This window comes from Mobula hypostoma, chromosome 10 (assembly GCF_963921235.1).
Source record: "Mobula hypostoma chromosome 10, sMobHyp1.1, whole genome shotgun sequence".
Lineage (NCBI taxonomy): Eukaryota > Metazoa > Chordata > Chondrichthyes > Myliobatiformes > Myliobatidae > Mobula > Mobula hypostoma.
In genome coordinates this window covers 9,809,129-9,836,593 of record NC_086106.1, presented here as the reverse complement: position 1 = coordinate 9,836,593, position 27,465 = coordinate 9,809,129, and the positions used below count along the sequence as shown (strand labels likewise).

Genomic DNA, 27,465 nt, shown 5'->3' with positions numbered 1-27,465 from the left:
TTCTGGATCAATGACAAATAAATTCTATTTTAAACCCTGTCTCAGGTGCTCAGTGAATCTACAGCATACACAGTGTACAGTGGGGAGTGAATTCAGCCCAGCTGGTCTGACAGTGTGTCTGTTCTACGACAGCCCTTTTAACTCCATCCCTGCTGTTCACCTCTCACTCTGCCTGTGGTGATGGGTTCCAAATGGTCACTTACGCTACGTCTGAGGAAGTTTCCCTGGAATTCCCTGCATGACTTTCTGCCGACTTAAGAAGAACGAGCTCACTGCGGTTGTCTCCTGTGTTCTTTGTCCCTTCAATCTCTGGACTGAGGGAGAATGACATTGGTTGTTAACCTCCTTACTCCTGGCTCATCTCAATGTCGTGGGTCATTCTCACTGCTTCCGCAGGGCTGTGTCTTACACAGCAGGGTTGTTAGAATGCACCACCGTCCTCTGAACTTCAAGAGGGAAGTGGGGAACCATTAGTTGGGTGTTCAATGGAGCAGGGGCAGGAAACCAGAGACGGGTCAGCAGAGGTCAGAGTTTGGGGCTCTAGACAGTGAGGGCCGGACCATATGATGAGGAGCAGGGATGTGGCGACATTGGACTCGGTAAACTGACTGAACACACACAATACCTGCTGACATTGAATATATTGCTTGTTGGTTGTTTCTGTTTTACATACGAAATGGGAGCAGAAGTATAGCTACAGAAGCCCAAGAAGGTATTGACTCATTATTGCAGCAAGGGGTGCTGGTGAAGACACAAAGCCCGTGTAACACTCCTATATTACCTTTTCAAAAACGGGCCAGAGAAATGACTGGCGTTTTGTGCATTACCTAAGAGCCATTAATAAGATCGTCATCCCTCTTGCTCCACTGGTGCCGGACACCAACATTATACTTCTGTACCTGCGGGAGCTAGCACCTTTACTGTAGTTGATCTGTGCTCGGCGTTCCTTCTGCATACCTTTGCACAAGGATAGCCAGTATTTATTTGCTTTTACTTATAAGAACCAGCAATATACGTGGATACGTCTGCCCCAGGGGTAGACCGAAAGCCCCGCAGTGTGTGTCGCAGCAGTTAAAAATAATTTGGCCGAATGCCAGCTATCCGAATATTCCTCTCTGATTCAGGATGCAGGTGACATCCTGATAGCTTCTGCTACAGGGCCACAATATCTGACAGGTTCTTTAACACTCCCTGAACATATGGCAGGAAGAGGGCACAGGGTATCTGTGGAGAAAATGCAGCTTTGCCAAGTGACTGTTTCCATGACTTATTTTTGAATAACTGTTTCATGTCTTTTGAAGTTGTCTGCTAAATATAACTTGCCCAGATCCCATTTTTTTTAGATATTTACAAATAAGAAACTTTGGATTCCAGCTCAGTAAAGGTTGGCGAAGTTTGGGAAGGGATCAAATAAAAGCAATAAAGCAGGTCCCAGTCCCAAAACAAATTAATTAAAACAGCCAATTTTATGTACATGGTGATAAAACTGGGAAACTACTGGCTACTCAACTGAAATCAGCTTCGGTTAAACGCCAGATTGTTAAGATTCATAAAAAAGATGGTACTCTGACAGTTGATCATGATAAGATAAACAAATCCTTTCAAGAATTTTATACTTCTTTATATCAATCAGAATTACCTGATGACCCCACTAAAATGTACGAATTTTTAAAGAAATTGAATATTCCAAAATTACCACACAATGAACGTTTAAAACTAGATGTACCTATTACGGTAGAAGAAATAAAGAATGCTATTTTCTCGATGAATTCAGGTAAAGCATCTGGTCCAGACGGTTATACAGTAGAATTTTAAAAATCCTTTTCTACTGTACTTTCTCCTTGGCTATGTAGAATCTTTAAGGATGCAGTATTTATAGGTCAATTAACCCAATCTTTTTATCGAGCTTCTATTTCCCTAATTCTTAAAAAAGATAAGGATCCGACTGAATGTGCATCTTATAGGCCTATCCCTTTGCTAAATGGGGATTCTAAGATTTTTTCCTAAAATATTGGCAACAAGACTGGAGAATGTATTGCCTCAAATTATTTCTGTTGATCAGACTGGGTTTATTAAAAATTGTTACTCCTCCTTTAATATTAGGGGATTAATGAATATTGTTTATACTCCTTCACCAGAACTCCAGAATGTGTCATTTCATTGGACGCTGAGAAAGCTTTTGATAGAGTCAAATGGACATATTTGTTTAATACGCTTGAAAAATTTAATTTTAGTCCGATATTTATATCTTGGATTAAATTGATATACCTTATTCCTTCGGCTTCGGTATTTACCAATAATCAACGATCTCCCTTTTTTCAGTTATTTCGTGGTACTAGGCAGGGTTGTCCTCTTAGTCCATTATTATTCGATATTGCCCTGGAACTGTCATTACCCGTGGGAATGAGATACATAAATTATCACTATATGCAGATGATTTACCGTGAGAAACCCATTCCGGCGGTATTATCTCTGCTTGCTCGGTTAGTAGTTTCTCTGGTTACAAATTGAATCTTAGTAAGAGTGAATTTTTTCTATTAAATATGCGGGCTCCCATTTATAGATGATCACCATTCAGAGTGATTACTGACTATTTTACTTATTTGGGGGTTAAAATTGCTAAGAGACACAAGGACTTATTTAAGCTCTTTTTTTTTAACCGTTAATTAGTCAGGTTAAACAATTGCTTACTGAATGGTCCCCATTCTCTATCACTGATTGGCCGAATCAATGCTATTAAGATGATTATTCTACCTAAACTTTTATATCTATTTCAAATGGTACCAATTTTTCTTCCTAAATCTTTTTTTGATACTATTGATTCTAAAATTTCCTCTTATATATGGCAGAATAAAAATCCCAGGTTAAGTAAAAAATATTTACACAAGTCCAAGAAAGATGGTGGTTTAGCTTTGCCGAATTTAAGATTCTTTTACTGGGCAATTAATATTCAATATTTAATATTTTGGACACAAGATTGGGATATAATTCCAAGTCCACATTGGGAAACCTCGAAGGTTACTCTGTACAAGGGTTTTCATTGGTTTCTATTTTAGGAACTTCACTCCCCTTTGTGTTTTCTAAATTGAATAAACAATTGGTTAATCCAATAATTAAACACACATTACGAATATGGTTTCAATTCTGTAAATTTTTTGGTTTGAACAAATTTATTTTATCAAGCCCTATTATATCTAATTTTTTCCCAACCCTCTGTAATGGATCAAGCCTTTCTGATATGGAAATGAAGGGTAGAACATGTTTCCATGACTTATTTTTGAATAACTGTTTCATGTCTTTTGAACAGTTGTCTGCTAAATATAACTTGCCCAGATCCCATTTTTTTTTAGATATTTACAAATAAGAAACTTTTTAAATACCACGCTGCCTACCTTTCCGATTTCATACTCAACTGATATCACGCAAAAATTTTTAGGTTTAAATCCTTATCAGAAGGGATTAATAGCAACTATTTATGATATAATTATGAAAATACAGCCAGCTATATCTGATAAAATAAAAAATGAATGGGAAAGGGAACTTCAACTTCACTTACCTATACAGAAATGGGAGAATTTTTTTTAAAATTAGTTAGCTCTTCCTCTATATGTGCTAAACATACGCTGATACAAATTAAGGTAGTACATAGGGCCCACATGTCTAAAGATAAACTGGCTCGTTTTTACTCCCATATAAATCCTACTTGTGACAGATGTCACTCTGAGGTGGCTTCTTTGACTTGTATGTTCTGGTCCTGCCCTCTCTTGGAAAAATTTTGGAAAGATATTTTTGATATTATTGCAAGTTTTGCATTTTGATTTACAACCCCATCCTATTACGGCAATTTTCGGTTTGCCAATGATGGAACATAGCTCTTTATCCTCTTCAGCTTGTCGGATAATCGTATTTGTTACATTAATGGCCAGAAGATCCATTTTATTGAATTGGAAAGAGACCAATCCTCCTACTACATTTCAATGGTTTTCCCAAACTATATCATGATTAAATTTAGAAAAAAAAACGTGTCATTTTTGATCCTTCAGTTAAATATGAAGAGACTTGGAAGCCATTTATTCAACATTTTCATATGATGTAGTCTGACCTTTTCTGAATCCTTTTTATTAACTTAGAATATATGAATAGAAGAGCGGAGTTGACGACATTAATGAATGAATTCGATCTAATATATTGGTTCAGCCTTGTTTTGTTCTGTTTGGGGGTTTTTTTTGGGTCTAGTAATTTAGTTTTTTTCTTAGCTTTTTTGTTTTTTTGGGGGGGTTTCTTTGTGATATCCTTTTTATTTCTTTTTTTCTTCATGATTAATTATATTAAGAGTTTGGAAGTCTGTTACACTTGTACTATTTGTAGTTTCTCTTGTATATTTTTATTACCAATAATGTAGTTCCAATCTCTCTTTATCACTATTGTTGTTATGTTTATGAACTTGAAAACTAATAAAAAGATTAAAAAAGAAAGCTAGAGGAATAACATGAAGGAAGTAGTGGTAATAATCATATTGGGGGGTAGGATTGATTAAGTACCTAACAGTGCCAGAGGGCAAATACAAAGAAATAGGCAAGTGGAGAAGAATTTTGGAGAATATGAAGGAAGGACAGGGTCACCCACACTTATACAATACGTGGTGGCAGTTTGCTAATTATACGGCCTACCGTGCAAATTTAACAAACTACTATGCTTGCATGGCAGTTCCCCATTCTGCGGAGTCCTGCATATCTTAAACTCCTGCCGGTTAGAAAAGAATGTTTGCTATGTATATTGGTAGGATTACAGGCTGAAACCATTTCAGGAAGCGAGTTTGCTCGAAATTGTCTCGACTCCGTACAGTATCTGGTCTTGAATAGTGTTAAGTTATGGGGCAGTGCCACCACTAACTTCACAGCACTGAGCTCCCCTGTTGTCTCCAAGCTTGGGCTTTAGATAATAGCTTCAACACCACCACTGTGCCAAACCACGCGTAGCTCTGGCTGCAGTCCGTTGTAAGAACAACTAGTCAGGATTTTCCTTGTGTGATACGTCCGTTGCACCTCTAATGCAGTGACCCGATCAACCCGACAATGTGACCAGCAGAGAGTACTGGACAAGTAAAAATTAGACCAAAGTTACGGTTCACCACCTGTATGGTATATGGACGGCAATGGGAACATATGGGGTGCCCGGGGTAAGCTGGATTTGTGGGTCTAGGGCATATCCGTGGCTCCCTAGGTAATGGGCTGGCTGCTGCTATTTGGGAAAATTGTCTGCCTCTGTTACAACTATAGTCCCACCACTCAATGTTTCTCATGCAGACCACCTACACTCACAAACTAGATGTGCTTTTCAGATTTCTGCGGGGAATAAAGATTTTGGCAGGATTGCTCCCTTGCTGGGGTGCAGTAAATAATGCCCATACCATACAATAGACAATATAGGTTTAGAACTAGAACAGCTGGCCAATAAGCCTATAGAGGGTTTTGCCATTCTGAACCAGGAAATGCAAAATCTTCCACTGGTGACCTTACAGAACAGGATGGCCCGAGACTATGTATTAGCCAGGGAATGAGGGGTCTGTGCTTTAGTCGGGAAAGAATGTTGCACCTATACTCGATGCTTCAGAAAATATGACCCATCCGTGAGATGAAATACATAAACCGAACTCTCAAGCCCCTCCAGAAGGCCGGGATTTACTTAGGTGGTGTAAATCAGTGTTAGAAGCAATATTTTCCCTGTTACAGCCCCCCTTTTACGGTCTCATTGCCCTGGTCTGCTTAGCGATGGTAGTTCATTGTGTCATACAACTATGCATTCGCTGGGTCTGTGCAACTTCACATCACGGGAGACGGGGAAGAAGAGGACAGTTATGATGAAGAGGAATGTTTAAAGATGCGCCCTTACCCAGTGGGTTATGAGCCCTTTTCAGAAAGAAGGGAGTACGAATCTGAAAGATCAACAAGGAGGGATTTGTAGTAGAAAGAGTTAAAACTAGTGTGTGATTGGATACTTGACCACTCTGGAGTAGCTGGGCTTAAGACTGCTGATGTGTGTCAAGAATAACCTTGGATGATAAGCGCACTACCAGGAACCAGGAAATAGTAAGATACTAGGCCTCTGGAACCAGAAGGGAGGATGCGTCTTGGGGTAAATTATGAGTACTGATAACAGGAAGCAGGAAGAACTGTTAGACTCGCGCTTAGGGATAATCGACATGTCTTTTAAGCGATTGATCAGGTGCTGACCGTGGGATGCCAAAGCTATGTGAAGTTGCTGTATAATATGAGCTCTATATAACTAAAATTCAGAGTTCCTGTGGTGGTGGAGACTGCTGCAGGCTCCCCACGATATCATGTTAATAAATTCTTAAAACACAACTCAAGGTCACTGAATGTTTTTAGTTAGTGTTTCCACGACAATTTGAAATGCAACTGATTTATTTGTCACAGATCTACAACGTTAAACACCAGTCTCTTTTACTGCTGACAGCAGCAGAACAAACCCCTCCAATGCTCAGTTCAGTCCTGGGTGTGATCAGCAGCTGCCAAAACAACAGAATCTGACTTCAAGAAACATTCAGGAGCTTGAAACTAGATCCAGCTGCCGTGATACCTAAAAATACAAACACAACAGACAGCTTATTTGAACCTTCTCCTTATGTGAAGTTGCTGGAGTCTCATCAGGAGGGACAACTGAGCAAATTTCTTTGCTCATTCAGGACAGAAGTGTGGCCTCACCTTATTGTGAACTTAATGGAGCCTCACAAGGTGGGTTAACTCAACTAAACCCTTCCCACACTCAGAACAGGTGAACAGCTACTCCCTTGTGCCAACTTGCTGGTGCTTAGAGGCTGAAACAACTGAATGAATTCTTTCCCACACAGAGACCAGACGGATAACCCCTCTCCAGTGTGAACTCACTTACGTGTCCTGAGGTTGGAGATCTCAAGGAATCGGTACCCAGAGTCCGATCAGGTGTACAGTCACTCTGCAATGGGAACTCGCAGACGTATCTTCAGGCTGGATGACAGAGTATATCCCTCCCACACACACAACAGGTGAATGCCCTCTTCCCACTGTGAACCAACTGGTGTTTCTGCCTGTGGGCTGAGCGAGTGAACCCCGGCCACACAGAGCAGACGAGTGGTCCCTGGCCACTGTGAGCATGATGGTGTCTACAGGTGAGAAGATGTCGTACATGCCACCCCACAATCAGCAGGTAGGATGAACGAGTAAATCTCTTTACTCACACAGGCCAGGGATGCAGCCTCTCAGTGTAAACCCTCTGAATACTTCACAATGTGGTGTAACTGCGTGAATCCCTTCTCACATTCACAACAGGTGAACGGGCTTCCCCACTGTGAACCCGCTGGTGTTTCAGCAGTTCAGCTGATTGGATGAATCCCTTCCCACAGATGGGGCAGGTGAATGGCTTCTCCCCAGAGTGAAGTCGTTTGTGTCTTAACACTTCTGAATGAATGAGTGAAACCCTCCCCAGACAAAGAACAGGTGAATGGTTTCTCTCCTGTGTGACCTCACTGGTGTGTGTTCAAATGTGACTGTTCAGTAAATCACTTCCCACAATTTATCAGGTGAATGGCTTCTCGCCAGTGTGAACTCTCTGGTGTGCCAGTAGATTAGACGACCGAGTGAATCCCTTCCCGCATTCTAAGCAGGTGAACGGCTTCTCTCCAGTGTGAACCCGCTGGTGACTTAACAGATAGGACGAGTGAGCGAATCCCTTCCCACACACTGAGCATATGAACGGCCTCTCCCCAGTGTGAAGTGCCTGGTGCGCTAGTAGGTTAGATGACCGAGTGAATCCCTTCCCACATTCAGAGCAGGTGAATGGCCTCTCTCCCGTGTGAATTCGCTTGTGCCTCGTCAGGTCAGATGATTGAGAACATCGCTTCCCACAAACAGAGCAGATATATGGTCTCTCTCCACTGTGAACACGTCTGTGTACTTGCAAGTGAGATGACTGGGTAAATGCCTTCCCACAGTCTGAGCAGGTGAACGGCTTCTCCCCAGAGTGAACTCGCTGGTGTCTCCTCACTTGAGATGAGTGCGTGAATCCCTTCCCACACACGGAACAGGTGAATGGTTTTTCTCCTGTGTGAACCCGCTGGTGTGCGTGCAGGTGAGACGATTCAGTGAATCCCTTCCCACAGTCTGAACAGGTGAATGGCCTCTCCCCAGTGTGAAGTTTCTGGTGTGCCAGGAGATGGGATGACCGAGTGAATCCCTTCCCGCACACTGAGCAGGTGAACGGTCTCTCGACACTGTGAACCACCGACTCTGATAAAAGATGAGAGGACCGAGTGAACGTCTTCCCAGATTCTGAGCAGGTGAACAGTCCCTCCCTGTCGTGAACTCGCCGGTGTGCTTGCAGTTGAGATGACTGATCGAATGCATCCCCACAGTCTGAGCAGGTGAACGGTTTTTTTTCTGTGTGAACTTGCTGATGTGCGTGCAGGTGTGATGATTCAGTGAATCCCTTCCCACAGTCTGAACAGGTGAACGGCCTCTCCCCAGTGTGAACTCGCTGGTGTGCCAGTAGATTAGACGACCGAGTGAATCCCTTCCCACATTCTAAGCAGGTGAACGACCTCTCTCTGGTGTGAACTCGCTGGTGACTTATCAGATAGGACGAGTGAGCGAATCCCTTCCCACACACTGAGCAGGTGAACGGCCTCTCCCCAGTGTGAACTGCCTGGTGTACTAGTAGGTTAGATGACCGAGTGAATCCCTTCCCACATTCAGAGCAGGTGAATGGCCTCTCTCCCGTGTGAATTCGCTTGTGCCTCGTCAGGTCAGATGATTGAGAACATCGCTTCCCACAAACAGAGCAGATATATGGTCTCTCTCCACTGTGAACACGTCTGTGTACTTGCAAGTGAGATGACTGGGTAAATGCCTTCCCACAGTCTGAGCAGGTGAACGGCTTCTCCCCAGAGTGAACTCGCTGGTGTCTCCTCACTTGAGATGAGTGCGTGAATCCCTTCCCACACACGGAACAGGTGAATGGTTTTTCTCCTGTGTGAACCCGCTGGTGTGCGTGCAGGTGAGACGATTCAGTGAATCCCTTCCCACAGTCTGAACAGGTGAATGGCCTCTCCCCAGTGTGAAGTTTCTGGTGTGCCAGGAGATGGGATGACCGAGTGAATCCCTTCCCACACTCTGAGCAGGTGAATGGCCTCTCCCCAGTGTGAACCTTCTGGTGACGTATCAGATCAGATGAATGAGTGAATTGTTTCCCACATTCAGAGCAGGTGAACAGCCTCACCTCAGTGTGAACTGCCTGGTGTGATAGTAGGTGAGATGACGAAGCGAATCCCTTTCCACATTCTGAGCATGTGAACAGTCTCTCCGCAGTGCGAACACGTTGTTCCATCAGCTGAGATGATCGAGTGCATCGCTTCCCGCTATCAGAGCGGATAAACAGTCCCGCCCTGTCGTGAACTCGCTGGTGTGCTTGCAGTTGAGATGACTGATCAAATGCATCTCCACAGTCAGAGCAGGTGAATGGTTTCTTTTCTGTATGAACCCGCTGGTGTGCCAGTAGATTAGACGACCGAGTGAATCCCTTCCCACATTCTAAGCAGGTGAATGGCGTCTCTCTGGTGTGAACTCGCTGGTGACTTATCAGATAGGACGAGTGAGCGAATCCCTTCCCACACACTGAGCAGGTGAACGGCCTCTCCCCAGTGTGAACTGCCTGGTGTACTAGTAGGTTAGATGACCGAGTGAATCCCTTCCCACATTCAGAGCAGGTGAATGGCCTCTCTCCCGTGTGAATTCGCTTGTGCCTCGTCAGGTCAGATGATTGAGAACATTGTTTCCCACAAACAGAGCAGATATATGGTCTCTCTCCACTGTGAACACGTCTGTGTACTTGCAGGTGAGATGACTGGGTAAATGCCTTCCCACAGTCTGAGCAGGTGAACGGCCTCTCCCCAGAGTGAACTCGCTGGTGTCTTCTCACGTGAGATGAGTGCGTGAATCCCTTCCCACACACGGAACAGGTGAATGGTTTTTCTCCTGTGTGAACCCGCTGGTGTGCGTGCAGGTGAGACAATTCAGTGAATCCCTTCCCACAGTCTGAACAGGTGAATGGCCTCTCCCCAGTGTGAAGTTTCTGGTGTGCCAGGTGATGGGATGACCGAGTGAATCCCTTCCCGCACTCTGAGCAGGTGAATGGCCTCTCCCCAGTGTGAACCTTCTGGTGACGTATCAGATCAGATGAATGAGTGAATTGTTTCCCACATTCAGAGCAGGTGAACGGCCTCTCCTCAGTGTGAACTGCCTGGTGTGATAGTAGGTGAGATGACGAAGCGAATCCCTTTCCACATTCTGAGCATGTGAACAGTCTCTCCGCAGTGCGAACACGTTGTTCCATCAGCTGAGATGATCGAGTGCATCGCTTCCCGCTATCAGAGCGGATAAACAGTCCCGCCCTGTTGTGAACTCGCTGGTGTGCTTGCAGTTGAGATGACTGATCAAATGCATCTCCACAGTCAGAGCAGGTGAATGGTTTCTTTTCTGTATGAACCCGCTGGTGTGCCAGTAGATTAGACGACCGAGTGAATCCCTTCCCACATTCTAAGCAGGTGAATGGCGTCTCTCTGGTGTGAACTCGCTGGTGACTTATCAGATAGGACGAGTGAGCGAATCCCTTCCCACACACTGAGCAGGTGAACGGCCTCTCCCCAGTGTGAACTGCCTGGTGTACTAGTAGGTTAGATGACCGAGTGAATCCCTTCCCACATTCAGAGCAGGTGAATGGCCTCTCTCCCGTGTGAATTCGCTTGTGCCTCGTCAGGTCAGATGATTGAGAACATCGCTTCCCACAAACAGAGCAGATATATGGTCTCTCTCCACTGTGAACACGTCTGTGTACTTGCAAGTGAGATGACTGGGTAAATGCCTTCCCACAGTCTGAGCAGGTGAACGGCCTCTCCCCAGAGTGAACTCGCTGGTGTCTTCTCATGTGAGATGAGTGCGTGAATCCCTTCCCACACACGGAACAGGTGAATGGTTTTTCTCCTGTGTGAACCCGCTGGTGTGCGTGCAGGTGAGACGATTCAGTGAATCCCTTCCCACAGTCTGAACAGGTGAATGGCCTCTCCCCAGTGTGAAGTTTCTGGTGTGCCAGGAGATGGGATGACCGAGTGAATCCCTTCCCACACTCTGAGCAGGTGAATGGCCTCTCCCCAGTGTGAACCTTCTGGTGACGTATCAGATCAGATGAATGAGTGAATTGTTTCCCACATTCAGAGCAGGTGAACGGCCTCTCCTCAGTGTGAACTGCCTGGTGTGATAGTAGGTGAGATGACGAAGCGAATCCCTTTCCACATTCTGAGCATGTGAACAGTCTCTCCGCAGTGCGAACACGTTGTTTCATCAACTGAGATGATCGAGTGCATCGCTTCCCGCTATCAGAGCAGATAAACGGTCCCGCCCCGTTGTGAACTCGCTGGTGTGCTTGCAGTTGAGATGACTGATCAAATGCATCTCCACAGTCAGAGCAGGTGAATGGTTTTTTTTCTGCATGATCCCGCTGGTGTGCGTGCAGGTGTGATGATTCAGTGAATCCCTTCCCACAGTCTGAACAGGTAAACGGCCTCTCTCCTGTGTGAACTTGCTGGTGACAAATCAGGTGGGACGAATGAGTGAATCTCTCCCCGCATTCAGAGCAGGTGAACGGCCTCTCCCCAGTGTGTACCCACTGGTGCCTCATCAGGTCAGATGATTGAGTACATCGCTTCCCAGAAACAGAGCAGATAAACGGCCCTTCTCCACTGTGAACACGCCAGTGTACTTGCAGGTGTGACGACTGAGTAATTCGCTTCCCACAGTCTAAGTAGCTGAATGGCTTCTCCCCACAATGAAATCGCTGGTGCCTGATTAAGTTGCATGAGCGAGTGAATCCCTTCCCACAGTCTGAGCAGATGAACGGCCTCTCATTGCAGTGCATTTGGGGGTGACTCATCACATGTGAGTGAATCCCGTCCCACACACGGAAGAGATGAATGATCAAGTGACTGTCTTCCCACACACGGAGCAAGTGAACAGCCTCTCACCGTTGTGAATTTTCTGGTGGATTTTCAGCTTGGATGACAGAATGAATTGCTTAGCGTCGTCTGAACAATCTCACTATGCTGTGAACTTGCTGATGTATCTTCAGGCTGGATTCCTGAGTACAGCCCCTCCCTCACGCGGAGCAGGTGAACGGGCTCTCCCCAGTGCAAATTCACCGGTGTGTCCGCAGGTCGGCTGAGTGAGTGAATCCCTTCCCACACCGAGAGCAGGTGAACGATTATCTTCCTATCAATTCCCTGTCAATTCATCAAGTCAGACGTCAATCCTTCACACAGACAATGCAGCTGAAGATCTGATCTCCAGTGAACAGATGCTGGTGTGTTGGCAGGCACTGAGTTGCAGTGGATTTCACAGAGAATAACCAGAAAACTTTATTTCACACACAAAGCACATTTCTAGATGGGCTGAGATACACCTTCTGCTCCAAAGTCCCACCACTGATATATTGGCGTTACAATGGAAATACTTGTTCACTCCTTCAATAACTTGAAGAGAATTTACAAGGTTTATCTCCAGGCTGCTTCATCCAAATCTCTCTCCTACACTGAGCACGTGTTCCAGTTCTCTTTGCTACAAATGGTGTGTTGTTTTCTCAAGTATCTCCTCCTCCACATTCAAAGATTGATGACAACATACGGTGGAACTTGCCTGTTTGTTGTTCTGTTTCAGATTCACGTATTCAAATCCTTTGCCTTTTGTGCCCTGCAAAGTATAGAGAAAACATCAATTTGTGAAGGATAACAACTCAGATGAGATAACTTTCACCCCTATGGTGAGTCTGACGTCACAGCGTTAAAGCACGGCTCAACTCAAATTGGAGGAATGCTCCCCATTTTTAACCGGGTTCAGGCATCTGAACTGACGATGAAATTCTCTGTCTTCCTATCTGTATCAGAATGGGCCATTGCTGCATCAATCTCTGAGCTGGCTCAGTCCAGCTCTAGGTTCTGAGCCCCACAGAGTTACACGGACGCTCCTGGAGACATTTTAACTACTGTGACTCCACCCCCTGGAGTCCATTGACAGTGATAAGCTCACCAAAGTCAATGTTAATGAATACAGAAACATAGAAAACCTACAACACAATACACACCTTTCGGCCCACAAAGTTGTGTCGAACATGTCCCTACCGTAGAAATTAATAGACTCCCCAATAGCCCTCTACTTTTCTAAGCTCCATGTACCTATCTAAAAGTCTCTTAAAAGACCCTATCTTATCCACCACCACCACCGTTGCTGGCAGCCCATTCCACGCACTGACCACACTGAGTAAAAAACTTACCCCTGATGTTTCCTCTGTACCTACTCCCCAGCACCTTAAACTTGTGTCCTCTTGTGGCAACCATTTCAGCCCTGGGAAAAAGCCTCTGACTATCCACATGATCAATGCCTCTCCATCTTATACACCTCTGTCAGGTCACCTCTCATCCTCCGTCGCTCCAAGGAGAAAAGGCCAAGTTCACTCAACCTATTCTCATAAGGCATGCTCCCCAATCCAGGCAACATCCTTGTATATCTCCTCTGCACCCTTTCTATGGCTTCCACATCCTTCCTGTAGTGAGGCGACCAGAACTGAGCACAGTAGTCCAGGTCGGAACAGGTTCCTATATAGCTGCAATATTACCTCTTGGCTCCTAAATTCAATTCCACGATTAATGAAGGCCAATACACCGTACGCCTTCTTAACCACAGCGTCAACCTGCGCAGCTGCTTTGAGCATCCTATGGACTCGGACCCCAAGATCCCTCTGATCCTCCACACTGCCAAGAAAGAGTCTTACGATTAATACTACATTTTGCCACCATATTTGACCGACCAAAGTGAACCACTTCATACTTATCTGGGTTGAACTCCATCTGCCACTTCTCAGCCCAGTTTTGCATCCTATCAATGTCCCGCTGTAACCTCTGACAGTCCTCCACATGATCCACAACACCTCCAACCTTTGTGTCATCAGCAAACTTACTAACCCATCCCTCCACTTCCTCATCTAGGTCATTTGTAAAAATCACGAAGAGTAGGGGTCCCACAATAGATCCCTGAGGCACACCACTTGTCACACCACTCTTTGCCTTCTGTGGGCAAGCCAGTTCTCGATCCACAAAGCAATATCCCCTTGCGTCCTATGCCTCGTTACTTTCTCAATAAGCCTTGCATAGGATACCTTATCAAATGCCTTGCTGAAATCCATATACACTACATCTACTGCTCTACCTTCATCAATGTGTTTAGTCACATCCTCAAAGAAATTCAATTAGGCTCGTAAGGCACGACCTGCCCCTGACAAAGCCATGCTGACTATTCAAATCTTTTTATTATTATTCTCCAAAATTAACACGAGTAACACTATCCCTAATCATATTATACCTCTCCAAATGTTCACAAATCCTGCCTCTCAGGATCTTCTCCATCAACTTACCAACCACTGAAGTAAGACTCACTGGTCTATAATTTCCTGGGCTATCCCTACTCCCTTTCTTGAATAAAGGAACAACATTTGCAACCCTCCAATCCTCCGGAACCTCTCCCATCCCCATTGATGATTCAAAGATCATCGCCAGAGGCTCAGCAATCTCCTCCCTCACCTCCCACACTAATCTAGGGTATATCTCATCTGGTCCCGGCAACTTATCCAACTTGATGCTTTCCAAAAGCTCCAGCACATCCTCTTTCTTAATGTATACATGCTCAAGCTTTTCAGTCTGCTGAAAGTCATCCCTACAATCACCAAGATCCTTTTCCATAGTGAATACTGAAGTAAAGTATTCATTAAGTACCTCTGCTACTTCCTCCGGTTCCATACACATTTTCCCACTGTCACACTCGATAGGTCCTATTCTTTCACGGCTCTCCCACTGTGAGATCTGACACCTGACCAGGTTCATTTCCCAATACCAAATCAAGTACAGTCTCTCCTCTTGTAGGCTTATCTACATATTGTGTCAAGAAACCTTCCTGAACACACCTAACAAACTCCACCCCATTTAAACCCCTTGCTCTAGGGAGATGCCAATCAATATTTGGGAAATCAAAATCTCCCATCACAACTGTGTTATTATTACACCTTTCCAGGATCTGTTTCCCTACCTGCTCCTTGATATCCCTGTTACTATTGGGCGGCCTATAAAAAACACCCAGTAAAGTTATTGACCCTTTCAGATTTATAATCAAAAAGATCAACTGACATTTGATCAAGCTGAGATTAATCAATCCTTTTTGGACTTTTATTCTTCTTTATATCAATCAGAGTCTCCACGAGATTCTAAACATATGTGTGACTTTTTAAGATAACCTAGACTTCCCTAAGATTTCACACGATATATCTTCTATGTTAGATACTTTCTTTACACAAGACAAGACAAAGGAGCAGAAGTAGGCCATTCGGCCCATCGAGTCTGCTCCGCAGCTCCCCCATGAGCTAAAATATTCACACATCTAGTTCCAATTTCCGGCTTTTTCCCCATATCCCTTGATACCCTGACTAATTAGATACCTGTCAATCTCCTCCTTAAACACCCTCAATGATCGGGCCTCCACAGCTGTATGTGGCAACGAATTCCACAAATCCACGACCCCTGGCTAAAAAAATTTCGCCACATCTCTGTTTTAAATGAGTACCCTCTAATTCTAAGACTATGGCCTCTTGTCCTGGACTCACCCACCAAGGGAAACAACCTTTCCACATCTACTCCGTCCAACCCTTTCAACATTCGAAACGTTTCTATGAGATCCCCTCTCATTCTTCTATACTCTAATGAATACAATCCAAGAGCCAACAGACGCTCCTCATATGTTAGCCCCTGCATTCCAGGAGTCATCCTCGTAAATCTTCTCTGAACTCTCTCCAACATCAGTATATCCTTTCTAAGATAGGGGGCCCAAAACTGCACACAGTATTCCAAATGAGGTCTCACTAATGCCCCATAGAGCCTCATCAACACCTCCTTACTCTTATACACTATTCCTCTTGAAACGAATGCCAACACAGAGTTCACTTTCCTTACCGCCAATCCAACTTGGTGGTTAACCTTTAGGGTATCCTGCACGAGGACCCCCAAGTCCCTTTGCACTTCCGATTTTTGAATTTTCTCCCCATCTAAATAATAATCTGCGCGATTATTTCTTCTTCCGAAATGTACAACCATACATTTGTTAACGTTGTATCTCATCTGCCATTTCTTTGCCCACTCTCCTAAACTGATTAAGTCTCTCTGCAACCTTTCTGTTTCTTCAACATTTCCTGCTCCTCCACCTATCTTGGTGTCATCCGCAAACTTAGCCACAAAACCATTTAATCCATAATCCAAATCATCGATATACATCGTAAAAAGAAGTGGCCCCAACACTGACCCCTGCGGAACACCACTAGTAACCGGCAACCAATCAGAATAGGATCCCTTTATTCCCACCCTTTGCTTTCTGCCTATCAGCCAATGCTCCACCCATTTCAATATCTTTCCTATAATTCCATGGGCTCTCATCTTATTAAGCAGCCTCATATGCGGCACCTTATCGAAGGCCTTTTGAAATTCCAAGTACACAACATCCACAGCCTCTCCCTTGTCAATCTTATTTGAGATTACCTCAAAAAATTCCAATAAGTTGGTAAGGCAGGATCTTCCCTTCATGAAACCATGCTGGCTTCGGCCTATCTTGTCATGCACCTCGAGGTATTTCATAACCTCGTCCTTGAGGATTGACTCCATTATCTTTCCAATCACCGATGTCAGTCTAATAGGTCTGTAATTTTCTTTTTGCTGCCTCCTTCCTTTCTTAAATAACGGAACTACATTTGCAGCCTTCCAGTCCTCCGGAACCACGCCAGAGTCTATTGATTCCTGAAAGACCATTTTCAATGCTTCCACAATCTCCAAAGCCACCTCCTTCAGAACCCTTGGGTGCACCTCATCCGGACCGGGAGACTTATCTATTCTTAGTCCACTTAGCTTCCCAAGCACTTTCTCTCTAGTTATCTTGACTGTACCTAATTCTATTCCCTGATACCTCTGGCTATCAGGTATATTGCTCATGTCTTCCACTGTGAAGACTGATGCAAAGTACTCATTCACTTCCTCCACCATCTCTTTGTTTCCATTATAATTACTCCAGCATCATTTTCAATTGGTCCCTTGTCACTCTTTTACTCTTCATATATTTAAAAAAACTCTTAGTATCCTTTTTTATGTTAATCACCAACTTCCTTTCATAATTCATCTTTTCTTTCCTAATGACTTTCTTAGTTTCTTTCTGTAAGTTTTTAAAGGTCTTCCAGTCTTCATTTTTCCCACTAATTTTTGCTTCCTTGTATGCCGTTTCTTTTGCTTTTATTTTTGCCTTAACCTCTCTCGTTAGCCACCTTTATGCCATTTTTCCATTCATGATTTTCTTTTATCTTGGAATATATTTTTCCTGCATTTTCCTTATTTCTTGTAGGAATTTCATCCAATTCTGCTCTGCTGTCCCTCCATTTAGTTTACTTTTCCAATTGACTTGGGCCAGTTCCTCTCTCATACCACTGTAATTTCCCCTGTTCCACTGAAATATCGATACACCTGATACCAGCTTCTCCTTTTCAAATTTGAAACTGAACTCAATCATATTATGATCACTACTTCCAAAAGGTTCCTTTACCTCCAGCTCCTTAATCACCTCAGGTTCGTTACACAGCACCCAATCCAAAACAGCCGGTTCCCTGGTGGGCTTGTGGACAAGTTGCTCCAAAAAGCCATCCTGTAGGCATTCTACAAACTCCCTCTCCTGAGATCCATTACCTTCCTGACTTTCCCAATCCACTTTCATATTAAAATCCCCCATAATTATCTTGACATTGTCCTTCTGACATGCTTTTTCTATTTCCAGCTGCAACCTGTAGTCCACATCCCGACTGCTGTTTGGAGGCCTGTATATAACTGCTATTAGTGTCTTTACCACTGATGAGATTAAGAATGTTATTTTTTCTATGAACCCGGGGAAAGCTCCTGGTCCTGATGGGTTTACCATGGAATTTTTTAAATTTTTTGCATCCTCATTAATCCCTTGGCTATTCAGGGTTCTGGAGGCCTCATTAAAACTTGGTAAACTACCCGAAATCCTTTTATAGAGCATCGATCTCTTTAATATTAAAGAAGGAGAAAGACCCCGCTCAATGTGCATCTTATAGACCAATATCCTTGTTAAATGTTGACTCTAAAATTTTTTCTGAATTATTAGCAAACAGACTAGAAAAAGCACTTCCTTATATTATAGAAACATAGAAAATAGGTGCAGGAGTAGGCCATTCGGCCCTTCGAGCCTGCACCGCCATTTATTATGATCATGGCTGATCATCCAACTCAGAACCCCGCCCCAGCCTTCCCTCCATACCCCCTGATCCCCGTAGCCACAAGGGCCATATCTAACTCCCTCTTAAATATAGCCAATGAACTGGCCTCAACTGTTTCCTGTGGCAGAGAATTCCACAGATTCACCACTCTCTGTGTGAAGAAGTTTTTCCTAATCTTGGTCCAAAAAGGCTTCCCCTCTATCCTCAAACTGTGGCCCCTCGTTCTGGACTTCCCCAACATTGGGAACAATCTTCCTGCATCTAGCCTGTCCAATCCCTTTAGGATCTTATACGTTTCAATCAGATCCCCCCTCAATCTTCTAAATTCCAACGAGTACAAGCCCAGTTCATCCAGTCTTTCTTCATATGAAAGTCCTGCCATCCCAGGAATCAATCTGGTGAACCTTCTTTGTACTCCCTCTATGGCAAGGATGTCTTTCCTCAGATTAGGGGACCAAAACTGCACACCATACTCCAGGTGTGGTCTCACCAAGGCCTTGTACAACTGCAGTAGTACCTCCCTGCTCCTGTAGTCGAATCCTCTCGCTATAAATGCCAGCATACCATTCGCCTTTTTCACCACCTGCTGTACCTGCATGCCCACTTTCAATGACTGGTGTATAATGACACCCAGGTCTCGTTGCACCTCCGCTTTTCCTAATCGACCACCATTCAGATAATAATCTGTTTTCCTATTTTTGCCACCAAAGTGGATAACTTCACATTTATCCACATTAAATTGCATCTGCCATGAATTTGCCCACTCATCCAACCTATCCAAGTCACCCTGCATCCTCTTAGCATCCTCCTCACAGCTAACACTGCCACCCAGCTTCGTGTCATCCGCAAACTTGGAGATGCTGCATTTAATTCCCTCATCCAAGTCATTAATATATATTGTAAACAACTGGGGTCCCAGCACTGAGCCTTGCGGTACCCCACTAGTCACCGCCTGCCATTCTGAAAAGGTCCCGTTTATTCCCACTCTTTGCTTCCTGTCTGCTAACCAATTCTCCACCCACACCAATACCGTGTGCTTTAAGTTTGCACACTAATCTCCTGTGTGGGACCTTGTCGAAAGCCTTTTGAAAATCCAAATATACCACATCCACTGGTTCTCCCCTATCCACTCTACTAGTTACATCCTCAAAAAATTCTATGAGATTCGTCAGACATGATTTTCCTTTCACAAATCCATGCTGACTTTGTCCGATCATTTCACCGCTTTCCAAATGTGCTGTTATCACATCCTTGATAACTGACTCCAGCAGTTTCCCCACCACCGACGTTAGGCTAACCGGTCTATAATTCCCCGGTTTCTCTCTCCCTCCTTTTTTAAAAAGTGGGGTTACGTTAGCCACCCTCCAATCCTCAGGAACTAGTCCAGAATCTAACGAGTTTTGAAAAATTATCACTAATGCATCCAATATTTCTTGGGCTACTTCCTTAAGCACTCTCGGATGCAGACCATCTGGCCCTGGGGATTTATCTGCCTTCAATCCCTTCAATTTACCTAACACCACTTCCCTACTAACATGTATTTTGCTCAGTTCCTGCATCTCACTGGACCCTCTGTCCCCTACTATTTCTGGAAGATTATTTATGTCCTCCTTAGTGAAGACAGAACCAAAGTAATTATTCAACCAACATACATCAAAGTTGCTGGTGAACGCAGCAGGCCAAGCAGCATCTGTAGGAAGAGGTGCAGTCGACGTTTCAGGCCGAGACCCTTCGTCAAAGTAATTATTCAATTGGTCTGCCATGTCCTTGCTCCCCATAATCAATTCACCTGTTTCTGTCTGCAGGGGACCTACATTTGTCTTTACCAGTCTTTTCCTTTTTACATATCTATAAAAGCTTTTACAGTCCGTTTTTATGTTCCCTGCCAGTTTTCTTTCATAATCTTTTTTCCCCTTCCTAATTAAGCCCTTTGTCCTCCTCTGCTGAACTCTGAATTTCTCCCAGTCCTCAGGTGAGCCACTTTCTCTGGCTAATTTGTATGCTTCTTCTTTGGAATTGATACTATCCCTAATTTCTCTTGTCAGCCACAGGTGCACTACCTTCCTTGATTTATTCTTTTGCCAAACTGGGATGAACAATTGTTGTAGTTCATCCATGCAACCTTTAAATGCTTCCCATTGCATATCCACCGTCAATCCTTTAAGTGTCATTTGCCAGTCTATCTGAGCTAATTCACGTCTCATACCTTCAAAGTTACCCCTCTTTAAGTTCAGAACCTTTGTTTCTGAATTAACTATGTCACTCTCCATCTTAATGAAGAATTCCACCATATTATGGTCACTCTTACCCAAGGGGCCTCTCACGACAAGATTGCTAATTAACCCTTCCTCATTGCTCAAAACCCAGTCCAGAATAGCCTGCTCTCTAGTTGGTTCCTCGACATGTTGGTTCAAAAAACCATCTCGCATACATTCCAAGAAATCCTCTTCCTCAGCACCTTTACCAATTTGGTTCACCCAACCTACATGTAGATTGAAGTCACCCAGTATAACTGCTGTTTCTTTATTGCACACATTTCTAATTTCCTGTTTAATACCATCTCCGACCTCACTACTACTGTTAGGTGGCCTGTACACAACTCCCACCAGCGTCTTCTGCCCCTTAGTGTTATGCAGCTCTATCCATATCGATTCCACATCTTCCTGGCTTATGTCCTTCCTTTCTATTGCGTTAATCTCTTCTTTAACCAGCAACGCCACCCCACCTCCCCTTCCTTCTTGTCTATCCCTCCTGAATATTGAATATCCCTGAACGTAGAGCTCCTATCCCTGGTCACCCTGGAGCCATGTCTCTGTGATCCCAACTATATCATAATCATTAATAACAATCTGCACTTTCAATTCATCCACCTTATTATGAATGCTCCTTGCATTGACACACAAAGCCTTCAGGCGCTCTTTTACAACTCTCTTAGCCCTTATACAATTATGTTGAAAAGTGGTCCTTATTAATGCTTGCCCTGGATTTGTCGGCCTGCCACTTTTACTTTTCTCCTTAGTACTTTTTGCTTCTACCCTCACTTTACACCCCTCTGTCTCTCTGCACTGGTTCCCATCCCCCTGTTGTGAACTAACCTCCTCACGTCTAGCCTCCTTAATTTGATTCCCACCCCCCAACCATTCTAGTTTAAAGTCACCTCAGTAGCCCCCGCTAATCTCCCTGCCAGGATATTGGTCCCCCTAGGATTCAAGTGTAACCTGTCCTTTTTGTACAGGTCACGCCTGCGCCAAAAGAGGTCCCAATGATCCAAAAACTTGAATCCCTGCCCCCTGCTCTAATCCTTCAGCCACGCATTTATCCTCCACCTCATCGCATTCCTACTCTCACTGTCGCGTGGCACAGGCAGTAATCCCGAGATTACCACCTTTGCGGTCCTTTTTCTCAACTCCCTTCCTAGCTCCCTATATTCTCCTTTCAGGACCTCATCCCTTTTCCTACCTATGTCATCTCGGAAGACCAAACGGGTTTTACTAAAAATCGTTACTCTTTTTATAATATTCGTACACTTTTAAACATTGTCTATATCCCGTCACAAAATGATCCTGAATGTGTCATTTCCCTAGACACTGAAAAAGCCTTTGACAGGGTCGAATGGCCTTACTTATTTAAGGTGCTTGAAATGTTTAACTTCAGCCCGAAATTTATATCCTGGATCAAATTGTTATATCATTCTCCTATAGCCTCAGTTCGTACTAACACTTTAAATTCACCCTTTTCACCTCTTTTTTGAGGTACCAGACAAGGTTGTCCTCTTAGTCCTTTATTATTTGATATAGCATTAGAACCTCTTGCAATTGCTATTTGAGAATCTCCTAACATTATTTGTATAACTCTTGGTTTAAAGTCTCATAAAGTACACTGATGACTTACTTTTATATATTTCTAATCCTCAAAAATCTATTCCTGCAGCTTTAGATTTATTAGCACAATTTAGTCTTTTTTCGGGTTACAAGTTAAATCTCAATAAGAGTGAACTTTTCCCGACTACTAAGCAAGTTCCCTTATATCAGAACCTGCCGTTTAAATTGGTTAATAATCATTTTTCATATCTTAGGATTAAAATTACCTGTAAACATAAGGATCTATTTAAGACTAATTTCCTACCCTTAACTGACCACATTACACAACTTTCCTTTAAATGGTCTCCACTTTATTTAACTTTGATTGGTCGTATTAATGCTGTTAAGATGTTTATTCTGCCAAAATTTTTATATATATTTCGGGCATTACCAATTTTTGTTCCAAAATCCTTTTTTGACAAAGTTGACTCTAAAATTTCTTCATTTATTTGGCAAATTAAAAACCCGAGACTGGGTAGAATACATCTACAGAAAGCTAAGAGAGATGGAGGCTTGGCATTACCTAATTTTAGATTTTATTACTGGGCAATTAATATTCGACACATGAAATTTTGGTTACTTGACCAAGACACACTATCCATTCCTAAATGGGTAGTATTGGAATTACAATCTGCTCAAGGTTATGCACTTGGCTCCATTTTAGGTTCTCCTCTTCCTTTCGATTTGAAACGCCATAAACAGGTTTGCAACCCGATAGTTAAACATACCTCACGCATCTGGTTTCAATTCCGAAAATTTTTCTATCTTAATCAACTTGGGCTAGCGATTCCTATTTTAGGCAACATATTCTTTCCCCCTTCCTCTACAGACCGTGCCTTTCAAATTTGGAAGACCCATGGTTTTTGGATTTATTTTCAGATGGTCCCCTTATGTCTTTTGAACAGTTATCTAATAAATATAACTTACCAAGAATACATTTTTTTAGATGTCTCCAAGTTAGAAATTTCCTAAGTACCATTCTCTCTTCCTTTCCGGCGTTACCCCCCACAAATATTTTAGATACTATAATTAACCTTAATCCATGTCAGAAAGGTGTATCGGCTATTATTATATAATACTATTATGAAACTTAGGAAAGCTCCATTTGATAAGATTAAGTCAGATTGGGAAAAGGAATTGGGCTTTATTATCTCAGCGGATGACTGGGCACATATTTTACAACTAGTCAATACTTCCTCTATCTGTTCCAAACATTCCCTAATTCAATTTAAAGTTGTTCATACAGCATATATATCTAAAGATAAATTAGCTCGTTTTTACTCTCATTTTAACCCTCTTTGTGACAGATGTCATGGGGAGATAGCCTCCTTAACTCATATGTTTTGGTCCTGTCCGACTTTGGAAACTTTTTGGAAAGACATTTTTAATATTATCTCGAAGGTATTGAATACAGATATTTCTCCCCATCCTATTACTGCTATCTTTGGATTACCTAAAACCTCCAGTAATCTTTCCCCTTCAGCCTGTAGAATGATTGCATTTCTCACTTTAATAGCGAAAAGATGTATTTTACAACATTGGAAGATTAATACCCCAACTACGTTTTTTTGGTTCTCTCAAACAATACTATGTTTAAATTTGGAAAAAATCAGAAGTAATCTTTATGATACTACAGTTAAATTTGAACAGACCTGAAGATCTTTTATTCAACATTTTCATTTAATGTAACTTTTTTTCCTCTTTGACCACATTTACATTCCCTTCTTGGTTTTTAATTGTTATTAATGGAGGTCGGGTTTGAGGACGTGATTGTTCAAGTTGTTTAAGTCTACTTGGTACCTACTTAGCCCACTGCTTTGCTTTTAGGTTAGTTGCACGGTGGGTTTTTTGGGGGGATTTTTTGGCTTTTTTCTTCTCTTTATTGATATATATAGAAAATTAGTATACTACTATATTACCTCATTATTTTATAACTAAACTGCACTGTTTGTATTTTTTTATGTATTAATATCTCTTGTAAATTTATATCGCAAGTGTATTAGTTTCTATATGTTTTACCTTTTGTGTACTAATTCAATAAAAAGATTTAGAAAAAGACCCTTTCCTGTTCCTAACCTTCACCAACACAGACTCCGTAGACAATCCCTCCATGACGTCCACCTTTTCTGCTGCCGTGACGCTATCTCTGAACAACAGTGCCACGCCCCCACCTCTTTTGCCTCCCTCCCTGTCTTTTCTGAAACATCTAAAACCTGGCACTTGAAGTAACCATTCTTGTCCCTGAGCCATCCAAGTCTCTGTAATGGCCACCACATCATAGCTCCAAGTACTGATCCACGATCTAAGCTCATCCGCTTTGTTCACAACACTCCTTGCCTTAAAATAGACATATCTCAAACCGTTGGTCTGAGCGCGTTCTTCTCTATCACCTGCCTATCCTCCCTCACACAGTCTCCAAGCTTTCTCTATTTGTGAGCCAACCACCTCTTCCCCAGTATCTTCAGTTCAGTTCCCACCCCCCACCAATTCCAGTTTAAACTCTCCCCAGTAGCCTTAGCAAACCTCCCCGCCAGGATATTGGTCCCCCTGGGATTCAAGTGCAATCCCTCATCCACACATTTATCCTCCACCTCATTCTATTCCTATATTCACTGTCACATGGCACAGTCAGTAATCTCAAGATTACTACCTTTGCAGTCCTGCTTCTCAACTTCCTTCCTAACTCTCTTTTCAGCACCTCTTCCCTTTTCCTACCTGTGTCATTGGTCCCAATATGTACCACGATCTCTGGCTGTTCTCCCTCCCACTGAAAGATATCTTGAACGTGATTTGAAACATCCCGGACCCTGGCACCTGGGAGGCAAACTACAATCCGAGTTTCTTTCCTGCATCCACAGAAACGCCTGTCTGACCCCCTAACTATAGAGTCTCCTGTCACTACTGCCTTCCTCTTCCTTTCCCTACCGTTCTGAGCCACAGGGCCGGACTCTGTGCCAAAGGCACGGCCAATGTTGCTTCCCCCAGGTAAGCTGTCCGCCCCCCCCCCCGCCAACAGTACTCAAATAGGAGTACTTATTGTCAAAGGGTACAGACATAGGGATACTCTCTAGTACCTGACTCTTCCCCTTCCCCCTCCTGACTGTTACCCCCTTGTCTGTCCTTTGTGGCCCCGGTGTGACCACCTGCATATAACTCCTTTCTATCACCTCCTCGCTCTCCTAGACCAGACGAAGGTCATCGAGCTGCATCTCCAGTTCCCTAACGCGGTCCCTTAGGCGCTGCAGTTCGACACACCAGGTGCGGGTATGGCCTTCCGGGAGGCTGGGAGACTCCAGGACCTCCCACATCTGACAGCGAGCACAAAAAACCGGCCTCACACACATGCTTCCTTTCCGCAATTAACACAGGTTGACCTACCTCGCCTCGTTAACGCCAAAGCCCTTTCACTCTGCCGCCTCTCACTCCGGATATGGCGGTAATCTTTTGAAACTTTTCCCGCTCTACTGGCTGAGGTCACGCGCCTGCGCAGTCTTGCCTCTCTTTAACCCCGAGTAGTAAATCCCAGTCCTGACGAAGGGTCTCGGCCTGAAACGTCGACTGTTCCTCTTCCTAGAGGTGCTGCCTGGCCTGCTGCGGTCACCGGCAACTTTGATGTGTGTTGTTAGTAAAACTGCCTACACTCCAGACATCCTTAGCCGTTCACCCGCAGCCTTCTTGCTCCGAGTATGACAGGGAAGTGGTTTGATTGGCCTACTGGAGCTGGTCTGGGAGATCTAACCGCTTCCATCCCATCCGAGAGCGGTCTAAATCACGCCCCGCAGCCCCCGATGGCCGTCCCTGTACCCAGAACCCCCCGCAGACCAGAAACCAGCGCACCCCACGAACCAGATACCCGTCTGTCAGCCACAGAAATAGCCCAGGCCCGCTGCTCATCAGCCGAGATAACCCCGGGGAAGGGCCGTTTTTCACCCCAGAGTTCAGGGCTATGGTGGCGTGACCGGAACGCGCGGCAATTCGTCCCCCCGGCGGGGCGCGGAGCTCCGCTCTTACCCGCCGCTCCGAATCCGTTAGGCCGTTGTCTAGTGAGCGCATGCGCAACGTTCTCGCGCCGCGGCTCTCGGCGCATGCGCACCTGATCAGCCGTCTCCGAGGCGCGCAGATTCTGAGTAAATGAACCAAATCTCGAATCCGTTACATATAACAATTACAGCAGGAAAACAGGCCATCTCGGCCCTTCTAGTCTGTGCCGAACTCTTACTCTCATCTAGTCCCACTGACCTCCACTCAGCCCATAACCCTCCATTCCTTTACTGTCCTATATCTACCCAATTTAACTTCAAACGACAACATTGAACCTGCCTCAACCACTTCTGCTGGAAGCTCGTTCCACACAGCTACCACTCTCTGAGTAAAGAAGTTCCCCCTCATGTTACCACTAAACTTTTGCCCTTTAACACTCTACTCATGTCCTCTTGTTTGAATCTCCCCCACTCTCAATGGAAAAAGCCTATCCACGTCAACTCCATCTGTTCCCCTCATAATTTTAAACACCTCTATCAGGTCCTCCCTCAACCTTCTACGCTCCAAAGAATAAAGACTCAACTTGTTCAACCTTTCTCTGTAACTTAGGTGATGAAACCCAGGTAACATTCTAGTAAATCTTCTCTGTACTCTCTCTATTTTGTTGACATCTTTCCTACAATTCGGTGACCAAAACTGTACACAATACTACAAATTTGGCCTTACCAATGCCTTGTACGATTTCAACATTACATCCCAACTCCTATACTCAATGCTTTGATTTATAAAGGCCAGCATACCAAAAGCTTTCTTCACCACCCTATCCACATGAGATTCCACCTTCAGGGAACTATGCACCATTATTCCTAAATCCCTCTGTTCTACAGCATTCTTCAATGCCCTACTATTTATTATGTATGCCCCATTTTGATTAGTCCTACCAAAATGTAGCACCTCACATTTTTCTGCATTAAAGTCCATCTGCCACCTTTCAGTCCACTCTTCTAACTGGCCTAAATCTCTCTGCAAGCTTTGAAAACCTACTTCATTATCCACAACTCCACCTATTTTAGTATCATCTGCATACTTACTAATCCAATTTGTGGAGACTTCGGCGCTTAATTTAACACAGCAAGGTCCGAAGACACTATACTAAATATCAACTGCTACTCTGTGTTTCAAAAGAAATCCAACATACTCACAGGTGGAGAAA

General features: G+C 43.9%; 1 protein-coding gene across 4 annotated transcripts; it reads right to left on the bottom strand.

The window, feature by feature from the left end:
- Positions 1-46: 46 nt before the first annotated feature.
- Positions 47-26,310, bottom strand: LOC134352639 (zinc finger protein 850-like). 4 transcript variants are annotated; one of them, XR_010019428.1, is made up of 3 exons: positions 25,650-26,040; positions 6,909-12,791; positions 47-6,600 (listed from the first exon to the last, which is right to left on the bottom strand). XR_010019428.1 is itself a non-coding variant. In XM_063059968.1 (3 exons), exon 3 carries the CDS (start codon positions 11,977-11,979, stop codon positions 7,576-7,578), a length of 4,404 nt encoding a protein of 1,467 aa, XP_062916038.1. In that variant the 5' UTR covers positions 11,980-12,791; positions 24,987-25,097; positions 26,283-26,299; the 3' UTR covers positions 47-7,575. The 4 variants fall into 4 exon arrangements, 3 of the variants coding, with proteins under 3 accessions (XP_062916038.1, XP_062916037.1, XP_062916036.1); XM_063059968.1 differs by lacking the exon at positions 25,650-26,040 and adding exons at positions 24,987-25,097; positions 26,283-26,299 and having other exon boundaries at positions 47-12,791; XM_063059967.1 differs by lacking the exon at positions 25,650-26,040 and adding an exon at positions 26,283-26,310 and having other exon boundaries at positions 47-12,791.
- Between the last annotated feature and the right edge of the window lie 1,155 nt (positions 26,311-27,465).